This window comes from Barbatula barbatula (genome assembly GCF_947034865.1).
Source record: "Barbatula barbatula genome assembly, chromosome: 2".
In the NCBI taxonomy this organism is placed as follows: domain Eukaryota; kingdom Metazoa; phylum Chordata; class Actinopteri; order Cypriniformes; family Nemacheilidae; genus Barbatula; species Barbatula barbatula.
The window spans coordinates 872,730-894,232 of record NC_136767.1 but is presented as its reverse complement, the minus strand read 5'-3'; the positions used below and the strand labels follow the sequence as shown (position 1 = coordinate 894,232).

The 21,503-nt window shown below is 39.5% G+C and overlaps 2 protein-coding genes across 2 annotated transcripts; both read right to left on the bottom strand.

Annotated features, from left to right (window-relative positions):
* Positions 1–1,067: 1,067 nt before the first annotated feature.
* Positions 1,068–9,717, bottom strand: LOC306890098 (long-chain-fatty-acid--CoA ligase ACSBG2-like). The gene is made up of 15 exons (XM_079449607.1): positions 9,584–9,717; positions 8,217–8,297; positions 7,680–7,768; positions 6,739–7,016; positions 5,701–5,789; positions 5,465–5,585; positions 5,254–5,334; positions 4,561–4,710; positions 4,325–4,492; positions 3,984–4,165; positions 3,662–3,895; positions 3,364–3,581; positions 2,644–2,783; positions 1,935–2,178; positions 1,068–1,669 (listed from the first exon to the last, which is right to left on the bottom strand). The coding sequence occupies exons 2-15, from the start codon at positions 8,285–8,287 to the stop codon at positions 1,593–1,595; spliced, it is 2,142 nt and encodes a 713-aa protein (XP_079305733.1). The 5' UTR covers positions 8,288–8,297; positions 9,584–9,717; the 3' UTR covers positions 1,068–1,592.
* Positions 9,718–14,175: 4,458 nt separating this feature from the next.
* On the bottom strand, positions 14,176–19,437 carry LOC306904135 (cytosolic phospholipase A2 gamma-like). Its single transcript, XM_079473837.1, has 15 exons — positions 19,383–19,437; positions 19,185–19,210; positions 18,918–19,026; positions 18,626–18,768; positions 18,345–18,543; positions 17,976–18,081; positions 17,756–17,896; positions 17,066–17,131; positions 16,904–16,957; positions 16,412–16,534; positions 16,041–16,169; positions 15,815–15,892; positions 15,584–15,726; positions 14,842–15,010; positions 14,176–14,759 (listed from the first exon to the last, which is right to left on the bottom strand). The coding sequence occupies exons 2-15, from the start codon at positions 19,208–19,210 to the stop codon at positions 14,587–14,589; spliced, it is 1,659 nt and encodes a 552-aa protein (XP_079329963.1). The 5' UTR covers positions 19,383–19,437; the 3' UTR covers positions 14,176–14,586.
* Positions 19,438–21,503: the final 2,066 nt, after the last annotated feature.

Below are 21,503 nucleotides of genomic sequence, written 5' to 3'. Positions count from 1 at the left end.
CAGATTTTTCACACATTTTTGAAATACGATAATAAACATCCAAAAAAGGTTTGTGTTTTGTTTTAATTTGAAAGGTTTTAACACTTGCGATTTTACTGTGTACAAAATGTAGAAAAGCTGGTTTAAGTATTTTTTTGACACAATTATTTGGAATGTTTCAAGGTTCATCGAGGAATGTTTTTTCTATTCTATTTTGCAAAAAAATGCAAAGAATCTCGAAAAGAATCTTGATTCTCTCGTTTTCGACTACAGAAGTATTGTGTATTTTTTTTGCCAAACCTTCTTTAATTCTTAAGCACCACTACAAAACACGCATACAAAATCTTTAAGGACTCAATTGCCCTTGGGCGGACATCTTTTCTACAAGTTCATAGTATATAGTCATCTGTATATATTGTTCATAGTATATACCTACTGTCATATTTTCATAGAACACACCTACTGCAAAATATTTTATAGTCCATGCCCACTGTATTATATTGTCACTATTGTATTCTGTATTTATTCTAACGGTATATCCTGCACTTGCTAACTGCACTTCTGGTTAGACCTAAACTACATTTCGTTACAGTGCACTTGTATATGTGTAATGACAATAAAGTTGAATCTAATCTAATCTAATCTAATCACTTTCGGCCTCTATTGTATGTACCATCTCATAAGAACTGTACATCCCATCCCGTCTGTGTTACTTTCAATAATCTAACAGTACAACATTGGCATTTGCAGTTTCACGTAACATCAGACAGTTTCAATTATTATGAAAGGAGAAGAACGCCAAACACAGCAGGTTATTCTCAATAGAACATTAAAGAAAACTCAACACCCTTTTATGGAGGTATGATGTTTCTTGCCGAAACCTGCTCGTGTTACTTCATAACTGGTTCTGGAAGACAATGTATAAAACAATGACAGGGCGGATAATTGCGTGTAATGTGCTTAAAGTGGTGGTTTGTTTAGTGGGAACCCATAGGTCGAAAGCAAGAGGTTTCCTGCACCTGCTCCCATTATTTACCTTCTTAATGCATAACAATCAATAGACAATCAATAGCAGAACATGATTTTTTAAACATATCCAAATATATATTTTATTCATTTATATATTATACATTTATATATTCTGGCTGACAAGCTCCAATCATAAGTGGTGAAACTTGGCGAGACAAACGGTTAAACTGTACCTGTTTGAAGTTCAAACAATACTATACGATACTATTAATGTGTGTTGCGAGCAGCAATATTAAACCTCTACAGATTTTCTTCAAAACAGTGAAAGTTTTCCTCAGATTAACAGTAATATGCACAATAATCTCATTTATAAGTATATTATACAGAATATACAATAGAAAAGTGCGCTTCTAATGATCGATCGAGACTACAAAGGTATGCGTTACTCATATAGCATGGTAGAAATCACAGTTTCTAGAATTCAGTGTGTTCAACAGCAGATACTGAATTGGCTGGCTTGTGTCCTGAAGTCTATCAGAAGCCCTGGAGAGAGCGAAATCCACAGAGCCGGCATCCCGGTGTTGTCATCTACCGTTGCTCTGACAAGTTTAATAGTTTGGTTCCTTTCAAATGTCTCTCTTGTGTTATTCTCCATAGAATTTGTTGATTTCCTCCTGATACATTTTAGTGACGACAGGCCTCTTCAGCTTCATGGTTGGACCTGAGAGGAAAAGAAATAAACTTTATAGCACGCTTCTCATTGGTAAAATATGACATCATTACAATGTTGGAATGGAACGCATGCACATAGGTCACAGATGCATCAGTGTGTTAACATACCTGACCCCCATTATGAGGTCAGGTATGCAGTCAGACATGTTTGTTCCGGGCATCTTGGAGTCTCTGATCTTTGATATATTGAGCGCATCAACTGACAGATAATTCTAACACACATTGCTGTCCTGTCTTCCGTAAAAACAACTCACCGAGTTCTCCCCCGGATATGGAGAAGTCTTGTGGAAGGATGGTCCATTTCTGGACTCTCTGGGCGTTGGATGCGGCTCGGGCGTTTACGCGGTCCATGCCCTCCTGGATGGCTTTGTAAATGGCTGGCTCTTTTTTGTTAATGATCTCCGAGACTTTGCTAGCGGTGACGCTGCGCTGCCGGCAGAATTCCACAGCCAGCGGCGTCAGTTCATCCGTGGGCTCGCCATTCTCATCAACATTACACTGAAAGGACACATGATTTAAACAAGTCAGTCGTTGTTGTAGTTAAATTAAAGTATTAAAACATTTCTGTTCAAAATTAAATCAAAACATGAGCCTAACAATCTTAAAATAGCTTAGCAATAAACTGAAATAAGTTTGTGGTGAGGCAGAAAATCATTAAAGAATAAAACTGAAATAAAAATAAATGAAACCTACATAGCAATTAAAGTATTAATGACATAAAAAAGAGAAAAGGTCAATTCACAATATTAATAAAACTAAAACCACTCGAGTCAGGATCAGGCCACACAATATTTCGTCCATTACGATAGTCGGCGTGTCAGATTTTCACGGTGCTTTCAGACCTTAAGAAAGCTTTAGAAAAGCCGTCAAACGCTTCGTGTAAAAATTCTGATAATGTGCATTTTGAACCTGACATAAATTAAGCCCGAGTTGTCTTTTTTTGTGTGAAATGTGTAGCATTACCTTAAGTGTTAGAAGCATGGCCAAAAACTTCTTTTTGTCCCCAACTAACATGGCATTGCTTATGATTGACACTTCCTCCTTTATAGCATCCTCAGTGGGGACCGGTGGTATGTTTTCACCGCCAGCGGTGATGATTATTTCTGTGAAGAGAATTCCACACATCTTATATTAGAATGTTTCCTCCTAATGTGATGAAAAAATTACTTTAAAGTATTAAAAAATCCAATGATAAAGCAGAATTTGTTGGTGTACGCATTAAAAGAAGCATGCAGACTTATCATATTACTTTTAGGAAGTTCAGTAATTAAAGTATCACATTGCTTTATGAATTTACACATTATTATTTATTAATTTGTTATTATGTTTAACATTTGTTGAATTATTGAATTAAAATGAATGTAGTACAGACACCCGGTTGTTGTCACAGAAATAAATATTACATTTGCCCTATTGTGGTCTGTGAATGTAAATGTGTTAAGCTGTGCAACTAGTTGTGAAACACGACAATTCTGTATCTGGAACTAAATGGAAGTTTTTATTACCCAATTTCAGAATGATTCAATTCAGCCTATATTTTACTCTTTATGATCACTATAGACAGTGAATTGCCATTTCTTTGGCACAAAACACGTTACTTTCAACGCTCAATAAAAGTTAAGTTGTACAATAGATGATTAATCCCATGTGATCATACGTCACTCCAGGGGTCCAGGTTCCTACCTTTAATCCTGCCCGTGATGTACAGAAAGCCATTGTCGTCGTGTTTGCCGAGATCTCCTGAGTGCAGCCATCCCTCCGCATCCAAAGCCTCTTCCGTCTTCTCCGGCATGTTGAGGTATCCCATGAACACGTGTCTGCCCCAGAAACAGATCTCTCCATTCCCGTCAGCGTCCTCTTTATCAAGTTTGGTTTTGCAGCCTATCATCACCTTACCACAGCTGGAGGACACCACACCAGAACATCACAAAACTAGCCAAAATGATCAGTCTCTGCAAAGGAGACACGCATCAACACTTACCTCATGATCCGGTAGTCCTGAATCCAGGAGAGGGTGTGAGGTCCCGAGCTCTCGCTCATGCCGTACAGCTCGAATATGGGAATGTGCAGGCTCATGAAATACTCCAGCGTGTCTTTGGTGATGGGAGCTGCACCTGTGAAGCAAGCCCGACAGCAGTCCAGACCAAGAGCTTTCCGAACGTTCTTGTAAACCAGGTTATTTGCCATCGTGAAACCCCAGGGCACGGAGGAATCGCTATAGACGATAAAACAAGCTCTGTGTTATTCTCAGACGATTCAAGATGTAATTCAACATGCATATTTTTCTTTGTTTCTGAGCGCACCCGTTCATGGCACTGTAGCTCGCCGCAAGACCTATTCCCTTGGCCCAGTCGCCAATCGTCTTCTTCATCACGGATGACTTGGCACCGACGGCTTTCATCGCTTCTTGCATTTTTTCCCAGACTCGAGGAACTCCCAAGAAACTCGTGGGACGCACCTCTTTCAGAGTGTTACCTAGAGAGCCCTGTGTTGCAAATATAACCGAGACCATTCCAGGTTTACAACAGCAATCTATGACAAGTAGACTGGAATAAATTGGTTTACACAAATATAAAGCAGTCTCATAATTATTCAGTACATGTCACAAGAGCACAAAACTACAGTACACAAAAAGGTTATTAACCTTAAGGGCATCCGGCTCGGCAAAATTGGTCGTAGCTGCGAACCTCATGGAGATCCACATGTCATTCATCTGGGCAGCCACGTGACTCAGAGGCAGATAGCTCACCACCGCCTCCTCACCCATCCTCTGTCGGGTCATGGCGCCCGCTGCACTGGCCGTCCATGTGATCTGGACAGAACAGAGACATCAGCAGCCTTAAACACGTAGAGAAAATTCAGTTGATCTGTCATCCTCACGTTGTCGTGGCTGAGCATAACCCCTTTGGGATTGCCGGTGGTCCCTGACGTGTAGATAAGCGTGCAGCACTCATTAGATTTCAAACTGTCGATCACTGTGTCCAGTTCTGCGTCTGGGACGTCTTTACCCATCTTCATGAATTCAGCCCACTGCGAGAGAACCAAAGATGAACATGAGCTGCGTGAAACGAGTTTCTCCAAATGGACTTCTTGTAAAGCACTTGGATTTATATTTTCATTTATAAAACACTTTATGTTTCACTGTGTTTGTGAGGGCATACTCAAATATTCGGTCAAATTTGACAAACCTGTACACACGCGCGCGGACACGCAAACACACACCCTGTGACACATACATGCTACTTGTTTGAGAACAGTCATTTGTGTAAATATCCTGAGACCAGCATGAAAGAACATCCTAACCATGCGAGCAGCTAAAGAAAAAACGTTTTAAGAACGTTTTGCTAATATTCCCATTAGGTTGTGAAAACGTTGTTTTTGAATACAAACATTACACCAACCATGTACGAATGGTGTTTGATTACCAACGGTTTTATAACATTTTAAAAACATTGACCGTGTTTCTAGCCGATGTGTTTCTAAAATGCTTTCACTGCAGCAACGTTTTGATAACTTTGGGAGAACGTTTTCTGTTAGCTGGACAGTGGACGGCTGTAGTTTTACAGGGCTTACCGTATACACATCTGCTAACTTCTGCTCCAGTTCACCCTTGTACTGAACGATAGCCTTCAGATGTGGTAACTGATCTCTGATCTGCCAAAAGAAAGTAACAATTCATTTGATTGTACTATTTACAGTAAAAACCCTTTTTTGATTGAAATGCTTACAGTTAATGCTTCAACTTAGTTTTATAGACAAAGATATAAACATGGTTTCAGACTACCTGGAGGATTTTGATCAGTTGTTTGTGGTTTTCGACCACCAGAACATTAGCTTCACAGTTTTCAGCGACATACTGGCATGCTTCTGGACTGTTGGTCGTGTAGATTCCAGTGGCCAGTCCCCTTTGAAAACGATAGATGTGATTCAACAACATCAGATCATGCGTTCTGTTATATTTTCTCATTCTTTGGCTCCACATTTGACTGAAATGTAAACGCGTTCATTCTCAATCCATACCCAGCCAGGATGCATCCAAGGTCCGCTATAAACCATTCAGAGGAATTGAAGCCCAGGATACCGACTCCGTGGAATCGCTTCAGTCCGAGCTAGAGGAGAGATAATGCATGACCAATGAATGAAAGACGATTCACCACCTGCACTCGTTCAGATCATTCACAGAACAATCAAACTAGAGCCGTTGAAGCACACGATGGATCGTCAATTTCTTAAAAGCAACCTGTGTGAGGTATTTCCTAAAGATGATGAAATTCTGACTTGAGAGTACAGACATACATTTTGTGTCTTATTTCCTTATCCTTATTATTCTTTATTTTGCTACATATTTACTTTATTAGTTATAGATTATATTCATTTCTATCTAGTAATTATATTCTATATTACTTTAGCTTTATTCTACATTCTGTTGGATGCTGCATTTGTATTGTCTTCACAAGTAGATACGAGTTTGCGGTTCTCAAGGTTCATAATAACGTCACGTGACAATGTTGTGCAGCAGTTATTTTCCACCGTCTATGTTGGTAAAATAAAACCAGCTCAATGTGCTTCTAGTCGGACCGAGTTAGACGTAGATAGAGTAAACTCTAGACAGAGTTCTAGGCAAAGTTAGAATGGGCAGCTGAACGCAACAATGTTTTCTCTCTACAATAAACTTTGTTCATTTTATTATAACGTCACTTCCCCTCGTCCCTGCTGTTCTTCCCCTCTGACATCCAAGTCAGCAGGATAGTTACACCAATCAGTTTTGGCGTATGAACAAGATGGAACAACACTACAGTATCATTTTGGATCAATAACAAGATAGTAGAATCTATCAGATCTATCATGGTGAATCCCATTTGAGTTCTGTCAGTCGAAGAGAAGCTTTTACACAAAATAGATATTTGAATAGAATATAGATTGAACTAACAGTGCATACATTATTTATACGGTAAAGGTGTCAAGCATGGACTAAACTAAGTATCAAATGTCTTTCGTTCACAGCGTAAAGAGTTGGAAAGGAAAAACCTTTAGGCGCGAAGCTGTGTGAATTCATACCTTCAAGAAGCTTTTGGCAGCTGCTCTAGAATGCTGATAGTATTCCTTATACGTCAGGTTGACCCACATTCCATTTCTCTTTTCACGAAGGGCAGGAACGTCTCCGTACCTCTCCACCGTAGCCTTAAACATCTGATGGACGGTCATGGAAGGTTCTGAGCCCGGTCCAGACGTCTCCATCCTCAGCTTGACGGCTTTGTCTCTGGCTGTGCTCCACAGGTCCTGGGTTGGAGCGAGACGTGCGTCTCCAACCACCAACGGTATGGACACATCATCTCCTTTATGATCGGGACAACAAGGACATACAGAAGACATGACTAGGGGTAAGATGAAAGTGGCGAAGCTTCTGTATGATGCGTAAGCAAGAACAGATCAGTCCATCCGAACACCTCGCCTCTGTCTGTCCTGTCACAGAACAAAACAAGGAACTCGCTGCTGAACAAGACACACCTGAGGTCAGGTTACTAACAATGCACGCCTTCTCACCAATCAGGTTTTGTGCGATGACACGCTAAAAATAAAACACCAGACACAAACACATGACAAATGCCATTGGGAACAATTTGCAAAAGCAGCTATCAGTGTTTATATAAGCAGGAAATGTTCTTATGTGGTGGTTTTGGTACGGTACTGAAATATTTATTGTGCATTGTTTATCAGTTTACTGGCTCTTGCTCTTGAATTTGATTTAGTTTTGCATACTGTAAGAGGTTTTTGCATTCAAAAATTGCAGAAATAATATACATTTAAAAAAAATTATTCACATCGAAAATACATGCAGAATAAAAAAAAAATGTAAGGCCCGAACTAAATTTACCAGGTAATCTGTTTGTAAAATAAAAAGCCTATTATTAGTTTGCCAGAATTTTCGTCCAATTTATGCAAAGTTCTTTATTTTTAATACGCAAATATGTTGCGGTTACTTCTGAATAGACAGTTACCTGCGTTACATGTTATTATAGAGGACGAACACTTTCCATTCGGCTGAATATGGGATCCATTGAGTGGTACAGTGTTGTATTCTTCACAACTGACGAAAAAGAAACAAAAATATATCAAATGAGACAACGATCATTAAATCCATGGGTCCAATGCCTTTTGTTGTATTCATCAATGTTCATCCCACTCACAAAAACTCAAAATTCATATCCACAAATAAAATTATTTGAAGCTTGTCATTAAATTACTACATTTCGTTACACTGTACTTGTATATGTGTAATGACAATAAAGTTGAATCTAATCTAATCTAATCTAAATGGCGAAATGTTTATTCTTCATAAAATGTCTTGTTTTTTATTATTTAAAAATGTATTTCAATGCCCCTTTTGTCTCATTTTAAATGATTAGTCATCTTGAGGCCACCTTAAAGTCATCTGAAGCCCCCTTGTGGGCCACGACCCCCCTGACTTCACTCAATCCATTCAAATATATTGAATCAAAAAATTATAAATATTTTGCTTGATAAAGTCTACTTACCCTTCAGTAGATTTATTAATGGCTGGCATTTCCTTGGCGTAGCAAGATGGTACAAAACCGTTGGCAGACATGTTCCAGAATCTTAAGACAATAACGAATACAAAATTATGAATTTATAGAACACCACAAATCTCAGCTCTTGAAATACCCTCTCTGTATTTAAACAAATAAATAACTGTAAAAATATTAAATATAATTGTATATACAACTAAGATGTCTTTAACTGACAAAAGCTTTCCACTCTATCGCCAATGGTTTCTTTTATATGCCCCCCAGCTCTTGCAAAATATTAAGCAAAATGTGCCAACAGATAGAGATGATGAAAGCAAGCGTGCGTCTGTCTGACAAGACAAACCTTTCACCTACATTAGGAAATACAATTTATGACTGTATGGATTTATATATGAGCAAATACACTCAAAGCCATATTTACACCAGAAACTAGGGTTTAGTATGTTTACACAGTTATGCCATCTAGAGCACGTCTGGTGTAATTGTCAACACGTTTTATTATAGCAGGCTTATATTTCTGCTTTCTTTAATAGTTTCCAACTGAATTGAAATACATTTAACCATTCACCACATTCCTGACATAGAATAAATGACTAACTAAACTTTCGAGTTGGTGCTTTGTCCGCACTATTGGAAAATACAAAATGACAAAGTTCATCACCATTACAAAACCAGTAGGCTATGGCCACATCATGATCTGTGTCCAGATGAATTTCTCCACAGATACGAAAGAGACATTTAACTCCGAGACCGACACAAATGCATTTATACAAGAATTAAATAGACTTTTGTAAAACGTTTCTGTTCGGTGCGCTTAAGAAACTTGACAGACCTCATCATATCATTAGATTTGAGATTTCTTTTAGATCACCGGTGATGTTGTTTTCAACATCAGGAGAATACACACACGAGAACACATATTATATTATTAAGTTAATGATAAATATATTAAGTGCATGGATATTTCACAAGAATGATGAACTGCAGGTGAAGCAAACTATTTTTGTATTTCCCCAACGTTATCTGTTTCCGCCAGGGTTGGGAATTTTATTTTAATTAGTAACTCATAATAATGACTTAAGTATGTCAAAGTAACTCATGATATACTTAGTGACTCAAAATAAGGAGACACTTTCTCACTATAATGACTTAGTAATTTAGTACACTTAATATCAAATTTCAACTTAGTTTCTCATTATTTTGAGCTATTGAAGTCATTTTTATGAGATACTAAATCATTATTATGATTTACTAATAAAACAAATCCCAATCCTTGTGGAAACGGGCTTATTATCTCAACTCAAAGATGAGAGCAACAATAGTTTTTACGCAAGTTTCAGCAGTTGAGAACTCACATGTGCACGCGGAGGTTTTGTTCTGTCAGTCGGTGTTTTGTTGTTGTTGTTGTTGTTGTGTAGTTTCAGGGCAGATGCATCACATTATACACATCTAGACGCAGCGAGGAGCAAGAAGTGCGATACAATTCCCCGTGTGGACATTATCATGTCATGTGATCACGTGGAGCAGGTGATAAAACAAGAAGTTGAGCTGATAGGATGGGAGGTGGATATGTAATCAAATCACAAATCTATCAGCTTAAGAAATAACAGTTTTTACAGACGCTAGGACACATTTCTCAATTCTTAGGTCACTTTTGCAAAACTCTTCACATAGAAGTGTATGTGGGCTAAACTGAGGATCAATTATCATTGCTTTGGCACAAAATGCATTCAATGACTACATCTCTCAAAACTCTTTGTACATACAGGCCAATTTTCACATGCTTACATACTGTTTTCAAAACTGTTGAAAACAATAACATAATACAAAACTGAATAAGACATTTCTACAGTAATATTTGAATGAAATATTTTTTAAATCTTAAAATAACTGTAAATGCTATAAAACAATTGGACTATTGGACCAGCGACAGCTGATTCTCATTGTAGATGAACCTCTACACAGGTGTTACTCTTTCAATTTCATTACAGAAGGAGAAACTGCTGAATAGTTCTGTATTGTGATGTAAACATGGACCCGGCCAGAAATAGACAAGTGGCTGAAAGAGGAAGAAGATGGCCAGGGATTAGCATTACTGTACTATACTATCTGTATCAGTGGATGTAAAAATTCTTGTATTTTGGAATTACTTAAAAATAAAATAAATAAACGACATAAAATATTGAGGAATTCTGCATCATGTCTGATTCGTTCCAGTAACATATTAGAGTGAATTATAAACCGAGATGTGTCCTTGTTTAACACAAGAAAACATTGTATAATGCTGCATGTTGTTAGTGTTTTTTAGGTCATTGTTTTGTGGGTGACAAAGTGTGTTTGTCGGCTGTCAACCTTTGCTAGTGTTCTGGAAGAATGAGTTGATTTGAGACCTGAATAAAGTGTTTTGGTAGTTGTAGTGCATTTTGAATGTGAAATGAACTGCTTTGCCAAGCTGAAAGTTGGTTAGGAGAACTGTGTGAAGAGTTTTGCAAAAGTGACCTAAGTATTGAGAAATGTGTCCTAGCGTCTGTAAAAACCTGTAAATACTGCCTTAAATTCTCAGGTGTAATAAAAACCGCCTGCATTCTTTACTACAGTGATGACTTGCTGTTTTTTATCAAATAAAAAAGTGATCATTTACTGAAAATAAATTCTGTCATTGTTTATTAACCCTTGTGTCATTTAAAACCTGTTAATGACTCCGTATTCAGTGACACAATAGACGAGAGAGGTTTTCCATACAATTGTATTTAAATAAAGTATCACATATCCCATCCTATCAGCTCAACTTCTTAGAATTAGAATGTTCAAGTTTTAACTAATCCATATTGCATGTAGGAGTTTATAGTCTGTTTAATATTTGACCTGTTTCTCTCTTTTATCTTACATGTGTGCTTCTCAGTGATAACCACTGTGCGTGTGTGTCTTCGCGTCCGTGTGTGTGCGCATTTCCATGTGTGTCTGTGTGTGTTAGTCCGTGTGCATATTGTGTGTGTGTCTATGTGTGTTAGTCTGTGTGCATATTGTGTGTGTGTGTGTGTGTTAGTCCGTCTGCGTGTGTCCATGTGTGTTAGTCTGTGTGCATTGTGTGTGCGTGTGTGTCCATGTGTGTTAGTCTGTGTGCAATTGTGTGTGTGTGTGTGTGTCCATGTGTGTTAGTCCGTGTGCATTTTGTGTGTGTGTCTGTGTGTTAGTCCGTGTGAATATTGTGTGTGTGTTGAAGTATGTTAGTCCGTGTGCATATTGTGTTTGTGTCTATGTGTGTTAGTCTGTGTGCATATTGTGTGCGTGTGTCCCTGTGTGTTAGTCCGTGTACATATTATGTGTGTGTCTATGTGTGTTAGTCTGTGTGCATATTGTGTGTGTGTGTTAGTCCGTGTACATATTATGTGTGTGTCTATGTGTGTTAGTCTGTGTGCATATTGTGTGTGTGTGTTAGTCCGTGTCCGTGTGCATATTGTGTTTGTGTGTGTTAGTCAGTGTGCGTGTGTCCATGTGCATATTGTGTGTGTGTCTATGTGTGTTAGTCCGTGTGTGTGTGTCCATGTGCATATTGTGTGTGTGTCTATGTGTGTTAGTCCGTGTGCATATTGTGTGTGTGTCTATGTGTGTTAGTCCGTGTGCGTGTGTCCATGTGCATATTGTGTGTGTGTCTATGTGTGCTAGTCCGTGTGTGTGTCTATGTGTGTTAGTCCGTGTGTGTGTGTGTCTATGTGTGCTAGTCAGTGTGTGTGTCTATGTGTGTTAGTCCGTGTGTGTGTGTGTCTATGTGTGTTAGTCCGTGTGTGTGTGTCTATGTGTGTTAGTCCGTGTGTGTGTGTGTCTATGTGTGTTAGTCCGTGTGTGTGTGTCTATGTGTGTTAGTCTGTGTGCGTGTGTCCATGTGTGTTAGTCTGCATGCATATTGTGTGTGTGTCTTTGTGTGTTAGTCCGTGTGCATATTGTGTGTGTGTCTATGTGTGTTAGTCCGTGTGCATAATTTGTGTGTGTCTATGTGTGTTAGTCTGTGTGCGTGTGTCCATGTGCATATTGTGTGTGTGTGTCTTTGTGTGATAGTCCGTGTGTGTGTGTCCACGTCTGTTAGTCTGTGTGCGTGTGTGTTAGTCCGTGTCCATTTTGTGTGTGTTTAAGTGTGTTAGTCCGTGTGCATATTGTGTGTTTAAGTGTGTTCAGAATTCATCATTAATAAAGGCATTGTGAACACGCACCATTTTCTTCAGCAATTATAAATCCATAACATATTTCTACATGTAAAAAATGACCATCACATATTTTACAATTGTGTCTGAACCCGACTGATAAACTTTTATTGGCATGCAGGTGCTCTAAGTGTTGATATGATGGGAAAATATGAAATACTCAAATGTTGTTTGTGTCACTCTTCTAGGAATATCATCTTCCTGTATCACAAACTAAACAAACCCAATCATGATGCTCTCACTGTACACATCTGAAGTTTCAGCAAACAGGACGAAAGTCCAGTTGCTATAAACACTCAAGGTGACGTATAAAACATGCAAACCTTCAGGGTCATGTGATCACACCACCAGTCACATTGAAACACATCTACTGGATGACCTTAACTGAGCGACCCCCTTGGATCCTTTTCCGGAGGGACGCGTCCTCAGCATGGGCACTATCATCCTGGGGACCTCTGCACCTCCCTTTCAAATAAATACAAATTCTGTCATCATTTTCTCACCTTTATGTTGTTCCCAACCTGTTTAAATTTGTTCTGCTGAACACAAAGGAGGATATTTAGAAGAATGTTAGCAATTTTCAGTTCTGGGACATCATCCACTACCATTAAAATGGTAGTTAAAGGTGCCCCAGAAATAAATTCTTCAAAATGTCTCATACTGTGTAAAACAACATGTTTTCTACTTGTCATGGCTCTGCCATGTCTTGTAAGGTTTTTCTAGTCTTGGGGCAGGATCATGACAGTACCACGTGTTTTGAATGGAGAGAAACACATTATTATCTGTCACGACATAATGTGCTTTCTCTCCCTCTCATGTCCCTGCATCATTAATGATCTTATGGTTTCATGCCCCTCACCTGTTCCCTGCTTGATTTAGTTCCTTTTTTAATGCCCTTGTATTTTCTGTCCTGTTGTAATGACGAGTCAGGGGCGTTCGGATCCATTTGCAATGTTTAATATATATCGTAGTATAAGCAGGCAAGGGTCAATCAACAGCGACAAGAATAATACAGGCAGACAGAATCAAGGTCGGTTACCAGACTAAGATCAGGGCAGAGGGCAGGCGGCAGGCAATAGACAGGTCACAAACAAAGCAGTAGGTCGGGAGGGTAGGCAGCAAGGAGTCAAAGGTACAGGAGCAGTCACAGGTAAACAGACCAATATAAACACTCAGAAATGTAAGACGGGCTAAACAAGACTTCGTAATGAATGAGAGTCCAAGCACAGTATATATAATGGAGTGGTAACGGGGAACACCTGGTGGTGATTATCCTGTGATACCGGACATCTGGGTAATGTAGTCCAGAACGGAATCAGAACTCGGGAGAGGATGCCCTCTGGTGGTCATTGGAGAGAGCCACAGAGTTCTGGGTCTTGACACCTGTGCTCGTATGCATTGTATTACTCGCCTGTGTAATGCCTTGCAAGACCATTTGGTCTGGTCTGGTCTTCGTTCCTGTTTATCGTGTAATTATTATTTCTGTCGTATCTATTTTAACCCCTTGTGGGTCTTGTTTTGTGTTTGTTAAATAAATAATTGTTTCTCCCGCACCTACTGCCTGCGTTTGGGTTCTGTCCTTCCCCGGTCGTGACACTACTATGGTGGTGAATAATGTCCCAGAACTGAAAATTTCTAACATTCTTCTAAATATCTTTGATATTGTTAGATATCATAGATATTGTTTATGCTCTAACAGCAACATTACACACTGACTTGAGGTTAAAAATTGGCATCACAGGGAATGTCCACTTTAAGTATGTTGTCTATTTTTATTGTTCAGCTTTTGAAGAATGTATGACAATCACTTCAAATAGTTTAGCTCTTTGCTACAGAAAACAAGACAAAAATAAAAAATTTTTTAACCAATTCATTTATTTCAAGAGAAGCAAAGCAATGTTTTTAAATGGGTATTCCAGAGTTAAATAACCCAATAGTCATCATTTCATTATTGCTTAACAAAACAGCAGCTTATGAGAACCTGCAGAAACAGTTTGAACATGTCATAGCTGAAGCGTAACATTCTGATCTTATACTGGAAACAATCACATTCTAGGATAAAGCAAGTGAATTATGAAGTGCTGATTAAAGGCAGAAATGATGATAAAATGACTGATGTTTATGCAGATTGGCATCAAATAGGTCTATTCAGATTGGCATCAGTTGTCTTTCTGTTTGTGCTTTCTGTCGATGATCCTTTGAATCTCTTTCTTCAGTTTCTCTTTGTTGTTTGTGATGTTTTGGCCAGCGACTTTAAGAAGAGGATCGATGTCAATAGCGCTGTAGGGAAGTTGAAAGACTTTATATTTCTCTCTCCACTCCTCAATTTGATCTGCTGAAACAGAAACACAAATCACAACACAGTTTCATTCATGACTTGAGATCATTGAGACGACTGGAAGATTTGAACTTGCCTCCACAGTTCACTTTGTTGAAGAGAGGGATGTGTATCACGGTGGGTTCTTCTCCTTTGCCTTCAAACACATAGAAGTCTTTTGGGTTTTTTGGGTCCTCACCGGATACATCAACTTCAGGAAAAGGGATGTCTAGATCCCCACATATTTCAGAAGCGTATGTAAGTGTCTGTGATGGAAGAGAATTACAGAGTTTGATGCTGAGAAATCTGTTTATTTAGTTGCTCACGTTTAGAATACAGAACACAAGTCATCCAGACTGATTCTGTGACGCTTAGTGTTTGAGCTGGACACAACCCAACTAAAGAAAGATTCATCTGAACAGAATCACTTTGTCGAAAATCATCCACACCAATTTCATTTGAATTCATATGTGTATAAATGTTCTTGGTGAGAATTAATTTACTCTAATGTGTACTGAAAACAAGAGTTTGGTCCTATACTGTTACCCAGCATGCATTGCAGCATGAAGCTTTTTGTCGTTTTGAGCTGTCTGTCCTGTTTCAATTTTCCGTGAATAAAATCATATTTATTTGTTTAATTTCTAAAATGTTGTCACTTGCTCACAGAATGAAACAAAGGTGTTTGTTTTACATGAACACAGATGTATAAAAAGTCATTTCAGAAACAACGAAAATAATTTTGAACTGTCTCGTAATTCTTTGCGCAGCTGTATAATTGTTCAAACTGGGCAGTGGTTTTATATTATATAAGTCTGAATTTGGAGAGTCAACTACGATACCTGAAAAGGATATCCGAAATCCAGAGAAATGATGAGGTCAACGTCTCTCTCCTGTCTCAGCACGGACATGTATGGTGAGTTGAGCATTATACCAGCGTCTTCATAATCTCTCGTCTCACTCTTTAGAATAGCGGCGTGCAGTCCTTCATTTAACAGAATGTGATCATAAACCTCATTTATATAATTAATGTATTATTCACAATGAATGAAATACCGGGTCTCTATTCTCACCTTTCATCTTGTACAGAATGTTGTATTTTCTTCCCCAGATCCATTCCATGACACACTTAATAAGGGTGTCCAAAATATCTGTGTAGATTAAAATCAAACACACTCTGTAAAATCAAGATTTCTGAATCATTTTCACATCCATCAGAGAGGCTTCTTTGTGATTGACATAAACTATACGTCCGTTCAGAAGATTAAAGTGATGTATGTGTGTATAGAGACAACTTACCCTGCCACCAAGAACCGAACCGATTCTTCAAACACTCGAGCACTTCCAGGGTGAACAGCTTCATGGTTATGACCTCATCATCTGTCTTATATGCAATTTTCCCAAGCCAACATTCATCTCCAGTGAGTTCTGTAATAGGGAACATGCACATTACTTTAGCTTGTGTTTGGATTTATTTTTATCTATAATCATAGTTTGACATTTGTGTATGTTGTGTATTATTTTTTTGCTTTATAAAAATGTGTTTATAGGGTCTTGAACTTCTTCTGTACAATAATGGCAACAATGTTCATCTGTAGTCAAGGTTTTGCGTCACAGAAATAATGTGTAAAAAAGACAGATAGATTCACTCGTATCACAGAACACTTTACCTTTCAGCTTTGTTCTGATGGCGGTTTCATGACCAGAAGGGTCTTTTTCTTTCAACACTGAGAAATGCATTTCCACAAGAGACACAAGAATCGGGAAGCCAACGTCTTCAGATTCGGTACCTTCTGAAAAAACACACATGAACATGCAATAATGTTCAGAAGATGTTCTCTTGACATCTTGGGCTCCTGGGAAATAAAGCCCACCTGAATCATTTATCTGCAGGTTATTTGGAATGCATGTGATTCACATCTTAATGTTTCTTATCTATGTGGAGTAAGGTCAATGTAGTGGTCCCATGACCTCTAAGCTTTTCTTTATATGTGATGTTTTGTGCGGTGAGGGTCATGGATCGTGATATGTTGTATATGAATGCTTCTGCTGTGCAAGATTGTGAAGCATTAGAAGAGCATGACATTACATTTGACATATAGCCACAAAACACGTGAATGCATGTAATATATCCATAAATAAGGCAATAAGAAATGCTTCACCTTGAGATGTTTTCCCATCCCCTTCTTTGTCATATATTATGTGACGAATGAACTCTGAAAAAATTGAAAAATGAACCAGCATGATGATAAAGAAAAATGTATGTTGCACTTTCAGCAGAATATTTCTTTTCAGAACAGATGAACAGAGACAGCAGCTCATACCTATAATCTTTTTCAAAAGAACTTCTATGATGAACTCTCCGTCAGCCAGACAACTGCCACACAGACCTACAAAAACACAACATTGACGATAAACAAATATAACAAAATTTGAATATAATACATAATCCTGTAACATGTTTTCAGTGGTGGACAAGGTAAACTAATCCAGTACTCGAGTAAAGGTGCAGATTCCTTAAAAAATATCACTTCTGTAAGAATGACTCTCTTTCCATTTTATCTTATTTTTTTATTTTATGGTAAAACATAAACAAACAAAACTAATACAGGAAGATAGACAAACATATCAAAGTCCGACTGGGTAACTGCTTTAACAATCTACCGGATGGATCTTTAATAGTGTCTGTGGATCTCTACTGGTGATTTCTGTTATGTGCAGATGGGAACTAACAGACATCATTTATTTTGTACTGGTTTTAATGGTTTTTGTAATATAATCTTATTGTGCATCTATTAATAAAAGATACAATTGCAATCAATGTATGCATTATTTCCAGTGAGTGTGTGTTTTATATAAATATTATATTTATTGTTATTTTTTAATAAACCCTTGCTCCCTAATATGCCACAAAGTTGTCCACTGAATACTAATGTTTATTTTTTGTGTCATCCAGCTAATATTTTGATGGTTTAACCCCATAATATCCCCAGACACTAATTCTTTGTTTGTACCTTGCAGGTAGAGCATGTCTATTTCAGGCTGATCTTTAATCTTACGTCCCTCCTCAAACTGACTGCCAAACATGGAGGTATCCACAAACGCTCCAGTGACAGAATAACCAGCTTCACATGGGCTGATCTCACAAAAGACCCCTGCAGATAAACAACACATCCATTTAAAAACTAGACAAATCAAGACCATTGACTTTTCTTATGATCCACACACACAAACCTCTTTCGTGGAGACGTTGTCGGCATTGCTTGTCAATCACTTCGTAAATGGGAAACGGGTTTTTATCATTGTGACCCCGCTGCTGTGAAAGTTTGCTTTTATCTATCTGAAGAGAAAATATTAAAATAACAAAAAATAATCTGTTAAAGCTAATTTATTATTTGTTGTCAAATTGTTTATTTGAAACATGTAAAAAAAACATTTCAGAATAATCGAAGTGTGCTAAAATAAAATTTCTTACATTAGCATTAGTACTTGAAGCACATATGTCTAAGTTATTTGGAGGACCAATATCACAAATATAATTAAAAAGAGCAAAACATCTGAACATGAATCTGTTTGAAGGAAAAATGATGAAGCGTCACAAACCTCTTTCACAAATAAAGGGACGACCAGCGCTGCCCAAACATCAGTTAAGCTGAAGAGGTCTTTATTTCTGTAATATTCCATCAGTTGCCAAACGATACAAAACCAGTTTACATCAGGACCTTTGAGCCTCTGGACGATCTCTTTGGACAAGTCCGGTTTGGTGGACCAGTCTGAGTCCTTATATAAAGACGCCATACACCTTCATAGAAACAACACACAGTTTATCTCATTTCTGACACTCATCTGTGTTTGTGTGTTTCTGTGTGTGTGTGTGTGTGTACCAGGTGGATCCAGAGACTCCGCTCATATAGAGAATACAATCCAGAAGGCCCGTCTGTTTAAATCCATCCAGAGATCCCAGTAAACCCAGCATGGCTCGTTCTCCCCCTCCAGAACCCAACAGGGCGATTTTTGGCACTTTACCCTAAACCCGTGAACAACATTCATACACTTAAGAAGAGTTCCCATTGAACAGCAGTGTTCCCAAAGAGTTAAATGCAGTTGTTTAGTTTGTAGGTTTTTAAGAATGTACATGAAGTATAAGTACAGATATTATTGAATGTGCCATTTTACCTGACAGTCTATTCCACAACGCTTCAGACATTCTTGAACAGTTTTCATTCTTCTCTCAACAAAACCCTCCTCGTCTTTATTCAGAGAATGTCCGATTCTCACATAACTGCTGCAGGAAACACACACACAAATATATTCACTTTATTTTGCATTTCATCAGTTTCATCTAAAACAACAAATATATTTGATTTAGGCATTTAGCAGATGATTTAATGCAGAGCGTCTTATCATGGAAACAATTTACTGTATTTAAGTAGCTGGATTTACCTCGCCTGAAGTTTAGATTCACTCATCTAAAAAAACAAGAAACAGTCATAAACATACAAAAATATACAAAATATATCCAGTCATAACGTCACTGTTATCATTGGTATTAAAGCTCCTGAAAACAGTCTGGATGGCTTTATTCTAAGTCATGACAATTATAATCCCATTAAACTGATGTGCAAAGCCTTAAAAACTCACTGTTCTTGTATCTTCCTCTGCGACGCAACGCTGTCACTAATACAACAGTTTTCTCTTTCACTGTACAGAAGATTCTCTTTTATAGGGTTCAGAAACTAGACGAATCATGTTTTTATGACCAAGAGAACATCTGCAGAAGACAGATATCAGTCAAATCACACACAGCTTCCTCAGATGAGATGAATCGTGTTTCTATCACAACGAGAACGTCGTGCAGAACACAGACATCAGTAACATCACATGTGACTTGCACAGGTGAGATGATGATGGTTTTTCAACTTTTAGGACCTAGTTCCACAGAAGAATGCAGAAACCACAAAGAAAACGTTGTTTCTGAGTCATTGAGGATGATTCTTCAACGTAAGACACAATTGACACACATGCAGTTTCTCACGCAGCTGTAGGTGACGGATGCTTAAGTTCATGTACTAGTCACATTTCAATGTTTGCAGATATTTCTTACTGCTAAGAAAAACAAGTTCATATTTTATTAACGGGCAATACTTTTCACCTTCAATTGATTTCCATAAGCATTATTATTTATTTTTACCATCCATCCATCCATTTTCTTCCGCTTATCCGGGGCCGGGTCGCGGGGGCAGCAGTCTAAGCAGAGATGCCCAGACATCCCTCACCCTAGACACTTCCTCCAGCTCTTCCGGGGGGACACCGAGGCGTTCCCAGGCCAGCCGGGAGACATAGTCCCACCAGCGTGTCCTAGGTCTTCCCCGGGGTCTCCTCCCGGTCGGACGGGCCTGGAACACCTTCCGAGGAAGGCGTCCAGTAGGCATCCGTAACAGATGCCCAAGCCACCTCAGCTGACCCCTCTCGATGTGGAGGAGCAGCGGCTCTACTCCGAGCTCCTCGCGGGTGACCGAGCTTCTCACCCTATCTCTAAGGGATCGCCCAGCCACCCTGCGGAGGAAGCTCATTTCAGCCGCCTGTATCCGGGATCTTGTCCTTTCGGTCATGACCCAAAGCTCATGACCATAGGTGAGAGTAGGAACGTAGATTGACCGGTAAATTGAGAGCTTCGCCTTGCGGCTCAGCTCTTTCTTCACCACGACGGACCGGTACATCGACCGCATTACTGCAGAAGCTGCACCGATCCGTCTGTCAATCTCCCGTTCCCTCCTCCCCTCACTCGTGAACAAGACCCCGAGATACTTAAACTCCTCCACTTGAGGAAGGAACTCTCCACCAACCTGAAGTGGGCAAGCCACCCTTTTCCGACTGAGGACCATGGCCTCGGATTTGGAGGTACTGATTTTCATTCCAGCCGCTTCACACTCTGCTGTAAACCGTCCCAGTGCATGCTGAAGGTCCTGGTTTGAAGGGGCCAACACGACGACATCATCCGCAAATAGCAGAGACGAGATCGTGTGGTCCCCAAACCTGACACCCTCCGGCCCCCGGCTGCGCCTAGAAATTCTGTCCATAAAAATTACGAACAGAACCGGTGACAAAGGGCAGCCCTGCCGGAGTCCGACATGCACTGGGAACAGGTCCGACTTACTGCCGGCAATGCGAACCAAGCTCCTGCTTCGGTCGTACAGGGACCTGACAGCCCTTAGCAAAGGACCACAGACCCCATACTCCCGAAGCACCCTCCACAGGATGCCGGGAGGGACACAGTCGAATGCTTTCTCCAAATCCACAAAACACATGTGGATTGGTTGAGCAAACTCCCATGCACCCTCCAGCACCCTGTAGAGGGTGTAGAGCTGGTCCAGCGTTCCACGGCCTGGACGAAAACCACACTGTTCCTCCTGAATCCGAGGTTCTACTATCGGCCGTATTCTCCTCTCCAGTACCCTGGCATAGACTTTCCCGGGAAGGCTGAGAAGTGTGATCCCCCTGTAGTTGGAACACACCCTCCGGTCCCCCTTCTTAAAAAGAGGGACCACCACCCCGGTCTGCCATCCCAGAGGCACTGTCCCCGACCGCCACGCGATGCTGCAGAGGCGTGTCAGCCAAGACAGCCCCACAACATCCAGAGACTTGAGGTACTCAGGGCGAATCTCATCCACCCCCGGTGCCCTGCCACTGAGGAGTTACTCACCATGGGCAACTCCAGAGTGATGAAGTGTCCATCCTCTCTCGAGGAGTGTGGTTCCAGAG

Bases quoted from the DNA above. Each gene is read 5' to 3' on its own strand.
- LOC306890098 (XM_079449607.1), bottom strand. From the start codon at position 8,287: ATGTCTGCCAACGGTTTTGTACCATCTTGCTACGCCAAGGAAATGCCA. The intron at 7,017-7,679 runs GTAACTGTCTAT...CCGATCATAAAG, and splicing joins TATAATAACATGTAACGCAG to GAGATGATGTGTCCATACCG. The intron at 2,179-2,643 runs GTAATGCTACAC...GTGTCCTTTCAG, and splicing joins CCATGCTTCTAACACTTAAG to TGTAATGTTGATGAGAATGG.
- LOC306904135 (XM_079473837.1), bottom strand. From the start codon at position 19,210: ATGAGTGAATCTAAACTTCAGGCGAG. The intron at 15,011-15,583 runs GTATCGTAGTTG...CTTCCATCACAG, and splicing joins ATTTCGGATATCCTTTTCAG to ACACTTACATACGCTTCTGA. The intron at 14,760-14,841 runs GCAAGTTCAAAT...CTGTTTCAGCAG, and splicing joins CAACAAAGTGAACTGTGGAG to ATCAAATTGAGGAGTGGAGA.